General features: G+C 39.0%; 1 protein-coding gene across 1 annotated transcript; it reads right to left on the bottom strand.

Moving 5' to 3' along the window:
- Positions 1-9,887: 9,887 nt before the first annotated feature.
- Positions 9,888-16,500, bottom strand: LOC139458974 (G2/mitotic-specific cyclin-B-like). The gene is made up of 8 exons (XM_071240416.1): positions 16,374-16,500; positions 14,358-14,609; positions 13,520-13,753; positions 13,195-13,353; positions 12,777-13,013; positions 12,164-12,304; positions 11,663-11,767; positions 9,888-10,724 (listed from the first exon to the last, which is right to left on the bottom strand). Exons 1-8 carry the CDS (start codon positions 16,395-16,397, stop codon positions 10,614-10,616), a joined length of 1,263 nt encoding a protein of 420 aa, XP_071096517.1. The 5' UTR covers positions 16,398-16,500; the 3' UTR covers positions 9,888-10,613.
- Positions 16,501-16,565: the final 65 nt, after the last annotated feature.

Below are 16,565 nucleotides of genomic sequence, written 5' to 3'. Positions count from 1 at the left end.
CTCTACTGTTGAATAAAAAAGACAAAAGTAATTTCCATTATTAAAAAAGTATTTCGAAAAGCAGTGTCCTTTGTACGAATCTGAGTAACTCGTAATCATTTGTTTATGAATCACTGTCAAATATAGAGATGATATCAGGTGTCCGCAAAAAGGTGAGCCTACCCTACCGGAACAGTCACAAACACATGCAAAGGCAAATCAAAGGCAAATGCAAAATCATTGTTGTCGTGCGACAAATGTGGAAATGTCCTCTGACATAAAAATATTTGAAAGCTTTGCTGAGGCCTTGAATGATGTAACAACGTTTGAGCATGCGTTGTAAGACCCTTGACCGTGGACACCACAAGACTGGAGCTGCTCGAATATTTAAGAAAACGTACAACTTTATGGATAAAAACTTCTGGCTGACTGCATATAGCGACGTTTCGGCGTTTATATCTTATACACCGTTATCAAGCTGCTCGAAACTTGCTCAAATTAAAGGGAAAGTTGAAATAATCTCTCTTGCCATGATGTCTTGTGTAAAGTTTTTGGTCATTTTGAATCTCTATGCCTAGATCTAAGTATGAAACAATCTCATTAAAATTAGATCTTAGTTTTCGCTACCGCTAAACAAAGATCTGAGGACATCCCATTACGGGTCACCTCAGAACAACCTATTATCCAACCAATCAGAGGGTCGCTTACCAGATCATGAAAGTGACGGACGGTATGTGTTTTCTCTTCATGCAACCTCGAAAAATTTAATAGAGGGTTTTCTGAACGACAGTTACGGGTTTTATGATTATATCCATACAATCTAGACCATCTATAAGCCATTCCAGAATGTTCTTTTTATCAGTTTTAAATTTTTTAATCGAGAATACGTCAAAATATGTTTCGAAGCGTAGTCGCCAGTTTGAAACTTGTGTCGTAAAGCTCGAGGAAGCTGCATTCTGATTGGATAATGTCGATTTCCTGTCCGTCATTTCATTGGTCGGTCAAAATCCGCGAAAGGTCGTTCTGACGTGACCCGTAATGGGATGTCCTCAGATCTTTGTTTAGCGACTGCGAGAACTAAGATCTGATTTTAATGACATTGAGTATGAAACAGATGAGCAGGTTTTACTGGTCCTTATTATTTCTAGTTCAGGTTGGCAAATCAGTGGCTATTTGACCATCGATATGCTTGAAGCGTGAAGATACGGCTTTGAATTGGTCTGAAGCAATCCATGCTTGTCGCAAGAGAGGTCGGATAGTCAGGCTCGCTGACCTGGTTGATGCATGTCTTCGTATCCTGTATTTGCGTAGGTCGATGATCATGGTGTCAATCACTGGAATGTCTGGTCCATACTCGATTATATACAGACCGCCGTAATATAACTGAGGGTTTTCCCAGTTAGCACGAAACTGATATTCAGGAGGATTTAGGGGATAAGGGATGGGGGGTTATAGTCTGTTCCTGACAGGTGAACCCTAGTTAGCTCAAAAGCTTTGAAGCTGAGGTTATCATCTGATAGTTGAATTTAGAGTGAACATCTGTCACCTTTTAGAGTTTTGATTACCAATCAAGTTGTGTTGTTGTGTGTGCATATGACAGTTGAATTTTGAGTGAAGATCTATCGCCTATAAAAGTTTTGATTACCAATCAAGCTGTGTTGTTGTTTGTGCATATACTAGTATGCCAGAAACCTATTTCAATGTACAATAGATTCAAATCCGGGTTAGCCCCCAAAGATATTTCTATCTTTGTCAGCACCATGCCTGTGCTCATGGGTTTACTTAAGTTTTATTATTGTCAGTAAAGCTGTACCTGAAAGAAAGAATAATATAAATTCATGAAAATCGAAATCTAAATCCAATATGTCTTGTCACTAATTATTAAGCTCAGTGTTTTGCAGGTTGAGCCAAGATTGAACAGAGGCAGCACGACGCTAGACAAGTAGACACCTGGTACTGCGATGGAACATTCCAATCCTGGCCTGCTCTTTTCCACCCACTCTATACGACCCATGCCTTTGTCGAGGGAGAGATGTCCCCGCTTGTATATGTACTTCTACCCGTTAGGTAGGAAGCAACATACACCAAAATGTTTCAATCCGTTTGACACCAACTGCCAGCAGATCTACGACCCTGTTTCGTTTTTATGGACTAGGAACATGCGACTTGGAATATTATCAGTGCAACCTTTCCAACTATAGAAGTGAATTGTTTTTTCACCCTACCCAGTGTCTTTGGCGCATGACTTAACTGTCAGGCATTCAGACCTTCTACAAAGAAGACGAAGACGTTCACCGCTTTATCCGTCCTGTTGCCACATTGCCACAAGTACCAACTGTACGTTTTGAAGATGCCTGTGTCAAAGCCCTGGAAGATGGACCAACAAATGTCCATCAAGATGTCAAGTTTACCGACTACGTCACTGAACAATGTGTGGACGGTCCTCTCGCCGCCCCCCACCCCACCCCCCCCCCCCCAAAGCATCATTCCATCATTTCAACACCACCGGCCCAAGAACGACCATCCACGTGGAATGATGGCACCGCCGCCTGAATACCAACATAGGTCACCCTCACCCGAATGTCTGCAAGTTCCTGAGAGTATAGAGGTAGATTAAAGAATCTTCCACTCCAAGAAACCAGCATGACGAAGCCGAGAAAGAAGAAATACCGTCACCTTGACAACAGACTTGATGACTTGAAAAAAAGAGTTTCTAGATGGGGACACTGGACTGTTTGAATGCTGCCTCCCATGGAGTTCCTGACTTTCAATATATGTAACTGAGTGTCCTATGAGTGTCATTTGTTTTATTAATCCGAAAACTATTTTAAATTTGTACATAAAATAACTAAATTTATAAATAAAAATAGAATTGTTTTATTATATTTCAAGCAAACTATGTCTGGTGTCGGCAATGGTCAGGAGATGGAACAGACTATACTATACCCCCCATTGTTCAGCCAATTAATACCTGTGTTACAACTGACTGCAATAAAGTATTAATTAAAACTGTTAAAAACTTGCGTAAATAATACTCCATGTTCTCGGTTGAAATCACATTTTGTCTGTCGAGTGAGAAAATGGTAAATGCTAATTACCAACTTCCGGTTAGGCGCTGTTACCCCCTGTGGTAATGATGTTCGGCAATCGGCCATTGTCTAACTTGTGTCTCAGGCAGCTGACCCGCACATGACTCTGCGCTGCTGTCAATGATAACAATAGTCCAGCTGCAGTTATCTAGTTTGTATTGGCAGCACTGCGAATATTTAGGTAGACAAAGTTAATATTACTGAGCGAGGCGTTGATCTCAGGGGTGTGTGGGGTGTGTGTGGGGGGCCGTGTGGTTCTAAAAACACATTATGAAACGTAATACCTGTAGCAGACATTTTATTCCCCATTCCCCAACAGAATGCAACATAATTATGTTTTTTTTAAGAATTTTCGGTAGGGGACAGATCTACGGGTTCACCCCACTGAGATCAACCGTCTCATTGACAGTGCGTAGGATTGCCCAAGGAGCGGACCCCCACGTGTAACGTCGTTGTCAAGATAGTATTATCGCCCGTTCTCACTTGCGTCAACGCCACGTCAGTCACTGGATCGTCTGGTTCAGACTTGATTATTTACAGACCGCCATCATATAGCTGGAAGATTGGTGAGTGCGGCGTTAAACAACAAACAAACATGACGTCAATCACTGGATTGTCTGGTCCAGATTCAATTATTTACAGACCTTGGTCATGTAACTGGAATATTGCTGAGTGCGGCGTTAAATAACAAACAAAGTTAACGTTTCTGATAAAACTATTCTATTTCGCAATGGATCCTCGTTGTTTACTACATGGCCGACGCTCTTCAACTAAAAACCTTCTTTGTGTGTGATGTCAATAAGCACAATTCCACTGCTGTTGTGACGATTTTGAAGCAACTGAAAGCTACATCACCTGATTATGTATGGTAAATGTTTGCCTTACTGGACAGACAGTCCGTTGTCCCAGTATCGTAACAGGTATATATCTTTGATGTTGTTTACATGGAGTTATTTCATGTATGACGCACGACGGAACACCTTTGAGTGGCCATGGAAAATGACCATGCGATGGACTAGGCTAGTCCGGCAGAGAAATGAATATTTTCCCACAACACAAAATTAGGGGATAAAGTTTTTTTTATTGCTGGATTTGTTTAATGATGTACTCTAGATTATGAAACTGACTGATGACACTCTGTCATCTTTGGGCATTTTGAAATATTCAAGATGGCCGACAGGATGGCCGCCAAAACATGAAAATATCGCTTCCTTGCTAACAGTATGGAATATGATACCACTTTTGGAGCAAATCACTAATATTTTGATTTCAACTAATTAGAATATGGTATTCTAAATGAACTGGTATCATTTAAAACATAATTTGATTCTTAAATAAGCAAGATAACTGGCAAAATGCCTGTCGAAACATTATAAAGTCAACAAGCACGGCATTCTTTTTAAGGATAATTCTGAACTTTCAAAAATGAATATTGGCTCAAGGTTTTCTTCACATACATACAATCATCATCAACAACACGGTTAGTGAGTTGGTTGAAGCAGACACTGGAGCTACAATGTAATAGGAGAAGGCCTCGTAAGTGTGTCACTTGTGCCTAATCCATTTGGTTTTCCGAAATAAAATATGTTTAAATCAATACCGCAGCTGGTAGTTTAATTTGTGAAAAATAGCAGGACATTCAGCTGTCGGGGCTATGGGTCAGTGGGTGATTGACGATTTGCGATGGCGCCAGCTGGGGTAGGAGACGACACACTTTCCAAATTATTTCTCAACCTTATCTGATGCTAATTCAACAAGAAACACAGAGACACATAGTTTTTGATAGAGGCTACTTGTTATACTATATTGTTGATTAAAATATGTAAAACTATGTATCTCTGGCTGTATTGTCATCCCTTCATTCAGTAAAGTGGACTCTTCCAACTACACACATTACCTAATTATAAATCTCATCCAGGCATGGCATACCCACATCACCTAATTGTATTTTGGTACCTTGTGGGGAGAAATTAGGCGATCTGGGAGGACACCGTTATATCATCTAACATGGCCAACTCTGCTCTTAAGTAAACAAGAACCTAATCAGTGAGGGGTCCTTTATCATCCCTATTTGACTGCTTATAAAAATCTTATATCTCTCCTCACAGCTGGTTATCATATTTTTGCTGCTGAATATTCGAAACAGAGTGATTGAGTTGGTACAACACATGTATACGGTTCCATTTTAAATGACTGCAGCGCTCCATTATGAAAACAAGTTGTTTTAAAGCCGCTCTCAGCAGCATTCCAGTGATATATGACGGCGGCCTGTTGTATATGAAATAAATGCAAATTGAATCTTGAATCTTGAATGTTGCAGCTTTTCCGCAAATCAGTATGACATGCAGTATACAGTATATCAACTGCAATTTACTGTATACAACATGCAGTATACAGTGTGTCGCGAGCTCCGCGCTGGGCTGGAGCACACATTTCCTGCCCCTCTCCCTTCGGCAAACACCTCATGGGGGGTGTAATGAGGTCACAGGTCAGGCGTGCACTCGTCAGTTGTCTAATACGGTCAAGAGTAAGATCTTCCGGACTATCACAGCACTAGAGGAATGTGGATTGTTGATGAGGTACAACGTGTTTGAAACTGGGAGTTGAACACAAACACTTATAGAGAAGAGCTCACCATAAAACGTTATGGACTCGCGGACGGACTTGTGTTTTCAGTTCAAGACGTACATGTATCAAGTTGAACTTCTACGACAGCTATAACTTGGTTACCGCTTCCTAACTGTAACATTAACTGAACATTACGCCTTTTATACATATTTGTGATGGGGCGACAATCCGACAGCGAGACATATTTTGACATTGAAAAATGTCGCGTTAATACGGCATTGTCGCCCTTTTGTAAAATATAGAAAAAGATTATTCAAAGAGCGACAATGCGACAACGCGACAATGCGACAAATTGCCAAAATATCGCGTAGTCGCATTGTCGTGCTTTGGTTAATTTCGACACATTTTGCTTGTTTTTGTAAAGGCGTCAAGGCGGCAATACGACAACGCGACAATGTCCCTTCCAAGATTCCATAGTGATCCGTGCAAATAAAACTGAGTTATGAAATGGAAGTTTAACATGCCAGTTAAAAGATAAAGTGTAAAAATGCGCTGATGAGTTCATCTGCATGCCGAGTGGTGGTGTTTAATGCGATCACCGTAGTGTGTTACTGCAACTGTCCAAATTTTGTGTAGTGATATTATGTAATATGTAAAATAAAGCATATTCAATTATCCAATTGATTTGATTAGAATATACTTGCGTCAGTGTATTTTATTAACGCCCAAAACCGTATTTGTTAAACACATATAATAACAGATCATATACACGCATTGTGCCTTGACTTACTATTAGCCCTAATAGGCCATTCCGGAATAAAATAGTTCCCCCCAAAGCGAGGAACATCTGTTTTAGTTTGTTTACAAGAAATGTATTCCAAAAAATACCCTCATTAGATGAGAAGGTCCATTAAGAACTACCTCAGTAAGTCAATCACAATGACAGAGCGTTGTAATACATTTACATCAAGTACAAAATGGCCGACACGATAAACGTGACGGGAGATATTTCCGAAGTTGTTAATTAACCTGTGACGATTTCAAGCCTTTGTCATCACTGATCAATTGGCCGATCATTGAAAGGTGATTGTAAAGATGAGTCAAATAGATACTAAGGTAAATTCATAGATTGCTGTAGATTGTCACTACGATAGTTTGGATTTTTGGGTTGTTTTTTTTTCTCTAGGATGGGTATCCTTGAACGGCATGCAACCAAACTCTATGACTTATCCCAGAGTATGCTAAGACGCTACGTTCAAAATTAAATTGTCTAAATGATGAAAAACAACGCTTCTGTATGAATTCTTACTTGGGAATTCCCAGGGTTTTCCCCAGGAATGTGGAAGTAGTCAGTGTTTACGTAATTTCAAGAATACATTCACCTGATAAACGTCATGTGACCCACCTCTCGTCCTATGGAAAAGCCGTATATCGTGTAAACTTCACATTACAAAATTAGTTACTGTTATAACCAAATGAAACACAACCCAATATCCGATAGAGGTAACTGTTCATAGCGGAGGGATATGTTATCTCAATAAACTTAGTAACGTGGTTTGGTTTGACTTCTTGGCACGTGTCTGAATTCCATTAACATGTTACATATCCTAAAACTGACTTATCAGCAAATCTCGCTGCACTGCGCGCGACAGATACTAGAGCAAGGCATGCCAGAAATACGAAACCTAATGCTTCCGAAAAGAAGCCTTGGGTATCACGTGCGTCGGTGGACCAGCGCCATCTGATTGGCCGTTAACAGTTGTACAAGGCGGAGCAAAAAGCATCGTTTTTCCATCCATTTTACGCTTGAAAAACTCGACGCTTTTTCGGACACTTTCTAGACGCTAACCAATTAATCAGTTTTAATGAATTTTTAGTCGTTTTTCCGTCCAGTGACCATATACGGAAAAAAACGCCGTTTTCGTGTTTGCAGTGCATGCTGAGATGTCAAGTTCAAGCTTTGAGGCAGCCATTGAAAGGGACCAGTCATTAATTGTTCCATTCTTTTTTTCCAAAAAAGTTGGCCCAATCTTTTTTGGCCCAGTTTGTTTTGGCATGAATTTCTTAAAAGTATTTAACACAATTTAACATAACCATGTGTATAACAGACATAATAGGTTTTGCTTTATTTGCACCTCTTTTGAGGTTACTATTATTTTTATTTATCTTTATTGTTTTTTATAATTTCATTTCAAAATGCAGTGGGAATTTATCTTATTTTGTAACTATAGAACATTAACAATCGTTAGAAAATCCACAAGCATCCCAGTTGACACTGAATAATATAATAACAAATGTATATATAACGATATATACTGATTTGGGGGTTTTTCATAGACAATATTGCCTATTATTTTGATTAATTACATTTCCAAATGAAACTATTTCATTAAGAATAACATATTCTAATATGTTGATGGCAAAACAATAGTGATATGCACCAAAAGTAGTCCCATATTCCATACAATTAGCCCGGAAGAGATATTTTCATGTTTTAGCGGCCATCTTGGCGGCCATCTTGAATATTTTAAAATGCCCAAAGATGACAGAGTGTCATCAGTCAATTTCATAACCTAGAATGTGTACTTAAACAAATCCAGCAATAAAAAAAACTTTATCCCCCAATTCTTGGATTTTGTCCTCTCTGCCGGACTAGGCAGATCAGCCAAAGGACAAGCAGCAGATGTTGTCAGTGAGTTGTGTTTAACGCCGCTTTTAAAAGTATTCCCGTTATATTATGGCGTGTCAGCTTAATGTGGGAGGAAAGCCCGAAGTGATGCAGGTCTTAGACGTTTACCACTTCGTTGAAACCCACGAGCACGGGTATGGTGCTTACAAACCTACAAACATAATCGGAGCGAACCGGGATTCGAACCCACAATCCTAGGTTCCTGGCGTGCCTGAGGGGGGTAACTCTGCACAGCGACTTCCGGCGCCCGAGACGACTGGGCCTACCAATAGGACGGAACGAATTATAAGTCAATAAACTATCGTTTCAGTTTCCCATCTGATACAGAAAACATCTTCAGGGCTGGATACTTCCTCAAAATCAGATCTATGTTGTCGCTATTGTGAAACAAAGATCTATGGACATCCCATTATGGGCGATGTCAGAACGACCTTTCCTCCGACCAATCAAAGCGTGGCTTACCAGATCATGAAAGTGACAGTCGGAATGTGTATTCTAATCATGCAACCGCGAAAACGTTAACACCCTTTCAAATTTTTTATCGAGAACTGTCAATATATTTTTCAAGCGTAATCTGAAATGGAGGCCATATAGCTCGAGAAAGATGCTTTCTAATTGGCTGATATCGACTTCTTGTTAGTCATTTCAGTGGTCGGTCAAAATTCGCGAAAGGTCGTTCTGACATGCCCTTAATAGGATGGCCTCAGATCGTAAGCTATGTACTGGGCACGAAGGTCTGATATTATCTTGCTGTTCAACATTCTGCCGATAATTCTGGCGAATTGAACGACCGGAAGTTTCCTCAACATGTCGCTGGCCAGTGTCCATTCACAACCATATCAGTTGGCCCGTTATGTGCGATACCGCCCCACACCATGACCCAACCGTCTCCAAGAGGCGTTTTGGTCAAGAGTTGTAGTTGACCAGAGAATACAGTGATTGACATGAGCATCAGTATGCAATGGCTACAATGACATGCAACCAAGTCAGCAAGCCTGACCAAGTCATCCGGGAACTTCAGGCCGGCTTACATTTGATTTAACATTCGGGCAACTTGGGGTATTTTCGTCCACTTGGTCATAGCCACAATTCATCATTTTGTCTGTTAGAGATACTGTTAGAGAGGCATGAATTTAATTGGGTGTTCAACTTTTGGGTAGTATATATCAGTACCTTTTTAACTTACAAAAGGTCGATGTCTTTTGTCGGTCAGTACTGTATGAATGACATGCAAATCATTTTCTAGATCCAATGTTCCATTTAAAATTCAGCAGTTCTGGTGGGGGTAAAAGCAAGTGACGGTCGAGCAGTATTCATGCTAGTGGCGTGTAAAGAATCTGTATGTATGAATCTAGTGGATATGCAACCTAACCTCGGTGTACTGGGATCATTCTGTTTCATGTAACAGACAAATGATGCATGATGCGATACTTATTATAAACAATGGCAACACTGCCTTGTGAGCGTTCAATATGTAAACATTTCAACAATCTAATTAATTTAACACAATAAATAAGTTTATTCCATAAAATTTATTTACAAAATATACATAATATGTCAGTGAGGATAAAATCACAGACTTTAACCAAAGACATTACATTAAAGTCATGATTGAACATGTATCTAGTCATTGGCAGTGGATAAAATCAAGTCCATATGGCTTTCGTAGCATCTCACCTAACCTTCGATAAGGAAACATTCTAGGGATGGAAGTATGTAATCTTCAGGCAATTCACAATTTGATAATTTAAGCAGAGGAGTCATGAATCTGACAACAATTGCGACTGATCCAAGAAACCTTTGCAAAAATAATTCAAGATGTGAATACAGATAAATAACAATTTCAAATGCTAAAAACACTTAATAGTAATTCTACAGTGATTTGTTCCGTTTGTTATTCATAAAAAAACATGAAAATTATGCTGCAGTCCTTAGAATAAAACTCATGTTACAATAAGACAATTTAAAAAGGAAGGTTCATTTCTTGAACATTTAACCCTACACTATGGATAAAAACCAAGTTAAAAACATCATGATTTGTGCATGCATCAGCATTGCAAAGGAAAATGCATCTGAAATAGAAAAGAGCCAACATGAAAGTTCACTGTCTTGCGTCGATCCACAGCTGAAAGACATGGCATCACATCCATAATCCGCATGAATTCACATAACTTGTTTATGGTGCCTTGAAATCCACATTTAAACTTCCTAAGAATTAGGTCAATTGATACATGATTAAAATATCCTTGTTCCTATGATCACAGCCCGCTTGAGGTACAGAGACAGCGTTAACTGGACGCTGCCGCCGCAGCCGCCAATTCAAGTAGCGCTGGGGATTTCAGTTCTGCTGCTGTACTAATTTTCATGAACTTGGAACTTGAGTATTTCGTCCTCACAGCCTGCACAGAATAAAGATTAAATTACCATTTAAAAGCAATACAAATGCACTATTTCAAAACTTATCACGTTAATATTTACAAATTATTCCATATTCGTTGGTTTGTGCAATTCCTTGTCTGTAAGTTTCTTTAACGCTGCACCCAGCAATATTGCAGCTATACAGTCTATGACAAGGGTCTGTTAATGTCCGAGAACACCACAATCCAATATAGCGTGTCAATACTTCCCCTCAGGCGCACTGATGTACTAAGCATCTTGTATTATGTTATTGTCATGGTGGCAATAGTTTTGCGCTTGTTTTTGTCGATTTAGTATAAAAAACACTTCATGTCACAGCCAATATAAGCGAAAAGTAATTTTTTTAACAGCGAGTTGATGCTATTTGCCGATCAGATCATACACAATTTCACCGAAATAAATGTAAGCAAAATTGAATTAACTCTGAGAAATGAAATATAATGGATTACAATGTAAGTTCAGATAAACACTTTTATAGCCAGATAGTGTAATAGAAGTAACTAGCGGACTTCAGTACGAGTTGTTGACATGCTTCTTCCAGTGTTGTGCTCATGATAACGATTACTGTATTCCAGTGTTTTACTACATTAATGTAGGGAGGCCCCTTCCCAGTTTCTTTGGGTACATAGTTTAAACAAAAAAGAAAAAGAAAAAAAGAAAGCCGCCCGCCCGCACTATTTTCAAAAGGCATTGTCTAAAAACCAATTTTTTAAAAGCCTTATGTCTTGACCAGACAAATCCAGCTATCATGAGCATTATTCTACACAATTGGGATATGGTTACCGTCAACCCATTCATTGAGCATTACCACCCGATACCTGCATTTGCTGCTAGCAAGGGCAACACTAAACTAGAATTTCACTGGTTTTGTCAGTGGTGGTAAAATGAGGCAGATGAATTACTGCAGGAGCGTACTTACCGTCAGTTTACTGTTTTCAGCTTTCACAACTAAGTGAGCCAGTTTCTGCTGGATCGGAAGGAGATCTTTCTCTGAATATGTGCTGTAGTGGGATAGGGTGTCATTCTGAAAGGACAGGATGACTAATCAGCATTTCGTCACTCACCAAATAATATCCCTGTACTTGGCCCTTGGTCTACAGCAAACGACACTTAAAATTCCCAAATAATAAAATAAAAAACCCAATTTGCACAAAGATAATTTTACTCCAATTTGCCTGCCAATGGCACTATGTTTGGGAGTCCAGGATAAAATCCCTGCATAAACCTAATTTGGTATTCAAATCCCTACATATTTTTTCAAATAATCCAAACTTTCCTCAAACAAGTATGAAAACTACTGAATGAAAAATCAGGAACTTGCAAAACATGACTGAAAAGACAAGACGTTAATCTAATTGAATAATTTCCCAATTTTGTGTGTGTAGGTTATAACAATGGGCATACTCAACGCTGTACTTACCCACTGAGAACTGTCGAGAACTTTCATAGAAAGGCACAAGGCAGCTGCAGCAATTTGGGAAGGAAGATATTGCACCAGGTCATATTCTACGATTGTCAGCTCCATCAAGTATTTGGCCAGAGTGTGCTTCATGGCATCAACCTGGGCAAAGGAAGTTGGTTGTTGATATCAGTATGACGAACAAGTGCAAGTTGTCGAGGGTGTACATTACAGGGTTTATACACTGACTCTTCCATGATTCACCAGAAAAAAAACTGGTTAAAAAAGTAGTTTGCCATTACTTTCATGTTATAACTATTTAAAAAATTAAACTAGAAAAACTTAATAGCCATGACTTCAGGATTTTTTGAACCACACAAACCCTTAACAGTTGAATGCTACCAAATAAATTGGGGGAAAAAATATCCAATTTACCCAAAGCAAGAGTGGGAAAAATGAGACTGCTTATTAATTTTAGGGAAACCCCTTCTCTGTTCAGGATGTGAAGGGACAATGAGAATCATAACCATCACATTCAAGCCTACACTATCACTTGCATCCTAGAAGACAATCCCTGAATTTCTAATTGCTGAATTCAATTATTCAAGACAGTACTGATTGACAAAAGTCTCACCTGGCCTGCTTTGGAGTTTCGTCTGAGGAAGTGGAGACAGAGGGGCTTTCCAAAACTGAATTCTAATGACCGGAGAATATCTCGCTCCATGTCCCGGATATCTGCCTTGGAATAAGCATTGTCTGTGATGTAAACAAAGTCGGCCACCTCTGGTGCATACATCTCCTCGTACTTGGAAGCTACTAACATTGCCGTGACTCCGACCAGCTGGAGTTTGTTCTTGCTCACTTGCTTCACCTGAAGAAAAACAAAAGATATTTAGTTAGGGCAAATAATTATATTTATCCTCTTGTAAGACTAAACAAATGGTCATATTTCAGCTGTTCAATTCTATAAACAAGATTTGAGGAAATCAGCTTATTGGGGGCAACAAATGAGACTATTTCAGCAGCAGTAAATGAATGCGTCACTGGCTCACCTGTAGGTATCTGTCTATGATCGATACAGTGAGGTACAGAGTTTCCTGCAGTAAGTGGAAGCGATGATGAACTTGGCACAGCCAGTCGATCAGGATAGCTCGCATTTTACCGGTAACTTCTCTTCCTTCCAAGTAGTTTCGTTTTACAAAATATTTAGCCTGCAAACAGAACGACAAAAATATACTTCACTAAACCATTTCAAATGCTCTGCAAATTCAAATTGCTATTTAAAGAACCGAAAGGCAAATATATTGCAACTTGGTTTACATTTTATGGGTACGGATAACAAGCTTGGATAAGGAACAAATGGAACTGTAGACTTACCTCCAGTATTCTCATGTAGGAGTAGATATCATTGACATATTCACTGACTAGCTGTGGGTTATCTCTATCGTTAGCATCAATGTCTTCCACGGTAAGTAGTGCTCGACTGAAGGCATCTGGCTTATCGTCACTGATGTCCATGGGGGCTGGGGCAGACACAGGTTCACATTCTGGTAGCGTCAGCTCGGTCTTAAATGTCGGAAGGACTTCCACAATCACAGCAGGTTCCTTGTCCTACAAGTGCAAGACAGTTATAGCATCAGGAAAATTATGAATATACATTTTCAGAAATCGGATGTATTCATTACATATGCCAGCGACTAAACAAAGTGACTGACAGGCAAACTGGAGAAAAGGATTTTGTGTACCGGTAGTATATATATATGTTAGTAATGGAACATAGTCTCACATTTCAGTTAATAATGTGGAGGATTACTATTAAGGCCTTTCTCTTCAGTGGCCATGTTCTCCAATTAAAGATTTCACCTATGCAAAAGAAGCCACAACATGATTTATTAGATATTTGGCCCTTGGTCTACAGCAAACGACAGTTAAAATTCAAACTTCTCAGAAATAAAATACAAAACCCAATTTGCTTATCCAAAGACAATTTTACTCCAATTTGCCTGCCAATGGCACTTGTTTGGCAGTCCAGGATGAATCCCTGCATAAACCTAATTTGGTATTCAAATCCCTACATATTTTTTCAAATAATCCAAACTTACCTAAAATAAGTGAATGACAGTGTTTTATCGCCGCTTTTAGCAATATTCCCGCAATACAGCTGGGGACCTAAAATAAGTATGAAAACTACTGGACATGTTTGAAACATAGTTACCCTGTAAATTTCAATGTCTGCTGATTTCAATGATGATGTTGCTTTGTTCTTCTGTAACGTCCTTCCTTTGGCTGCTTGAATGATTTCCTTTTTGATTGGCTTCTTACTGGCGTCGATGGTCATCTTGGAAACCTTGTTTCCTATGTCGCCTAAGGCTGCTCTGTGTGCTGCCCTGGTCATCGTTTTGCTGGCAATGATGGCATCTGTGTTCTCCCTTGATGGTGCCAGCTTCAGGCTGCCTTCAATGTTGGCCTGTATCAAATAAACCAAAAGTTTAGCCCATAACATGAAAGGTAATTTTATATACATGTGCTTTCAGCAACATTACACTTGACACTGGAAATAGGTTTATTCTATGCACGTGGGGAATCAAACCCTACCTTTGTGACAAATGCTTTACGTACTAAGCTACCACACAACCCCATATATATATATATCTATTGACATGGTAAGTAACACTGTTCTAATCAGAATTTAGACCCAGAAATTCAGATCCGCAATTAAAGAGAATTAAAACCATCTTCAATTTGTGAAATAGCCAGTAAGTCATGAATACAGTTCAGGAAGACTACAAATTGATGCATGAGGTTAATATACTAATATTCTATTACATTTGCACATGATGCACAAACAGCTTATGCACTCAGATCCTATATATACATGTACACAGAAAGGGTAATACCGGTCAACAATTAGGTATTGAAATCCAATTGATTCGAATAGGTATCCAAACCTGTCACAACAAAATATTTCAAGCGTACTGCCTTCCCATACAATTACGAAAATTAATTACACCTAACAAATGCAACCTCAAAACAAAGGAAGATCCCGACATTATGGAACACTGGTTCTGGAATAAATTTTACTTTAACAGTTCAAAACCATATTCATAACCAGTATGGTAAGAAAGAACGAGTTCAAGAAAATAGTGTAAATATCGTTTCATGTGGACTAATGTATTGTTTCCGTCATCCGGAAAATATTGCTGACATCATATGAATCTTATTATCGTGCAAGGTCCAATGAAACACAAAAGCTTTAAATTGTCAACGTCATTCGACTGTTGTGGTTTTCAGAGACTGCTGTCATTTTCAGGGTATTTTTCTAAGGGGAGCTCAAAAGGTTGGTTTGCTTGTATAACAGTATCTAAATGTACACACTAACTATGTTCCTACCAGCAGAAAATGGGAAAGAATATGCCACCAATCTTATTTTTCATTATATACCTGTTGAGGGCATAGCTATGACGTTTTTCAAGTTGGGGGTGGGACAAAAGGAACTCTTAGCCAGAAAATTCAGACCCTACAGTGTTGGCTTGAGCATTGCTCCAGGCTAGTTGCAGGAGTATTGAAATGTTACTGGTCTTTGAACCATGTGAAAATTCATAAAACCCATAAATACAATTTTAATTTATGGCCATAAGGATAATATGCACATTCCTCCATTTTATTCACCAAAGCAGGAATGCAGATCATATTAACGTCATGCTTTATAGACATCACATTCATGTTATTAGCATTCTAAAATAGGCCTAAAGACAGAGGCATTTGTCTCATTTGAACAATGGTTAATATTGTTGAAAATGCATATGTATTCATGACGGTAAATGCAAAGTGTAAACTTCACTTTGAATGCGTGCTATATACCAATAAAATCGAATAAACTAAGCAAAAGCCCAGTGTAGACATCTTCAATATAAACTCCCACAATCGCATGAACAAGCCCATACGTGTTTTCCGCTCTTTAGGTCGGCATACCAAAGTGATCATACAGCCTATATTTGCAAAATGCAATGGTCAAAACTAAAACCGTACTTGTCGTTGCACAATATTACACCTTTACATTCACAGTCGGATAGGAAAAGAATGATTTTACAAGATAAATGGTCTCAAACATCACAAAAGCGAGTGTAAACAAACCACTGAGCCGGTTAGTGCACGCACTGACTGGGCGGAATGTCCAATAATAATATGCCATTAATTGCACCAAATATATTCAACCACAGTAAAAAATTACCGAGACTGGTCTTGTTAAAGCCATGTTGTATGTTTCTCAAGAATATGTCGCACAGTGACTGGATTCAGGCATGAAAAATCGTTTCTTCTCAATAGTTCGCTTGCCACATTCCCTCTCCTGCTTGACATATAGCCATCGATGAGTGAATTTGTTTCAAATAGCAGCGGCTCGGCTCTGATTGGTTAGAAGGTG

The sequence above is a fragment of the Haliotis cracherodii genome, unplaced genomic scaffold (assembly GCF_022045235.1).
Source record: "Haliotis cracherodii isolate W230 unplaced genomic scaffold, xgHalCrac1.p SCAF_1, whole genome shotgun sequence".
Classification (NCBI taxonomy): Eukaryota; Metazoa; Mollusca; class Gastropoda; order Lepetellida; family Haliotidae; genus Haliotis; species Haliotis cracherodii.
Note: the sequence above shows the minus strand (reverse complement) of the source record. Positions and strands in the feature narration are given on the sequence as shown.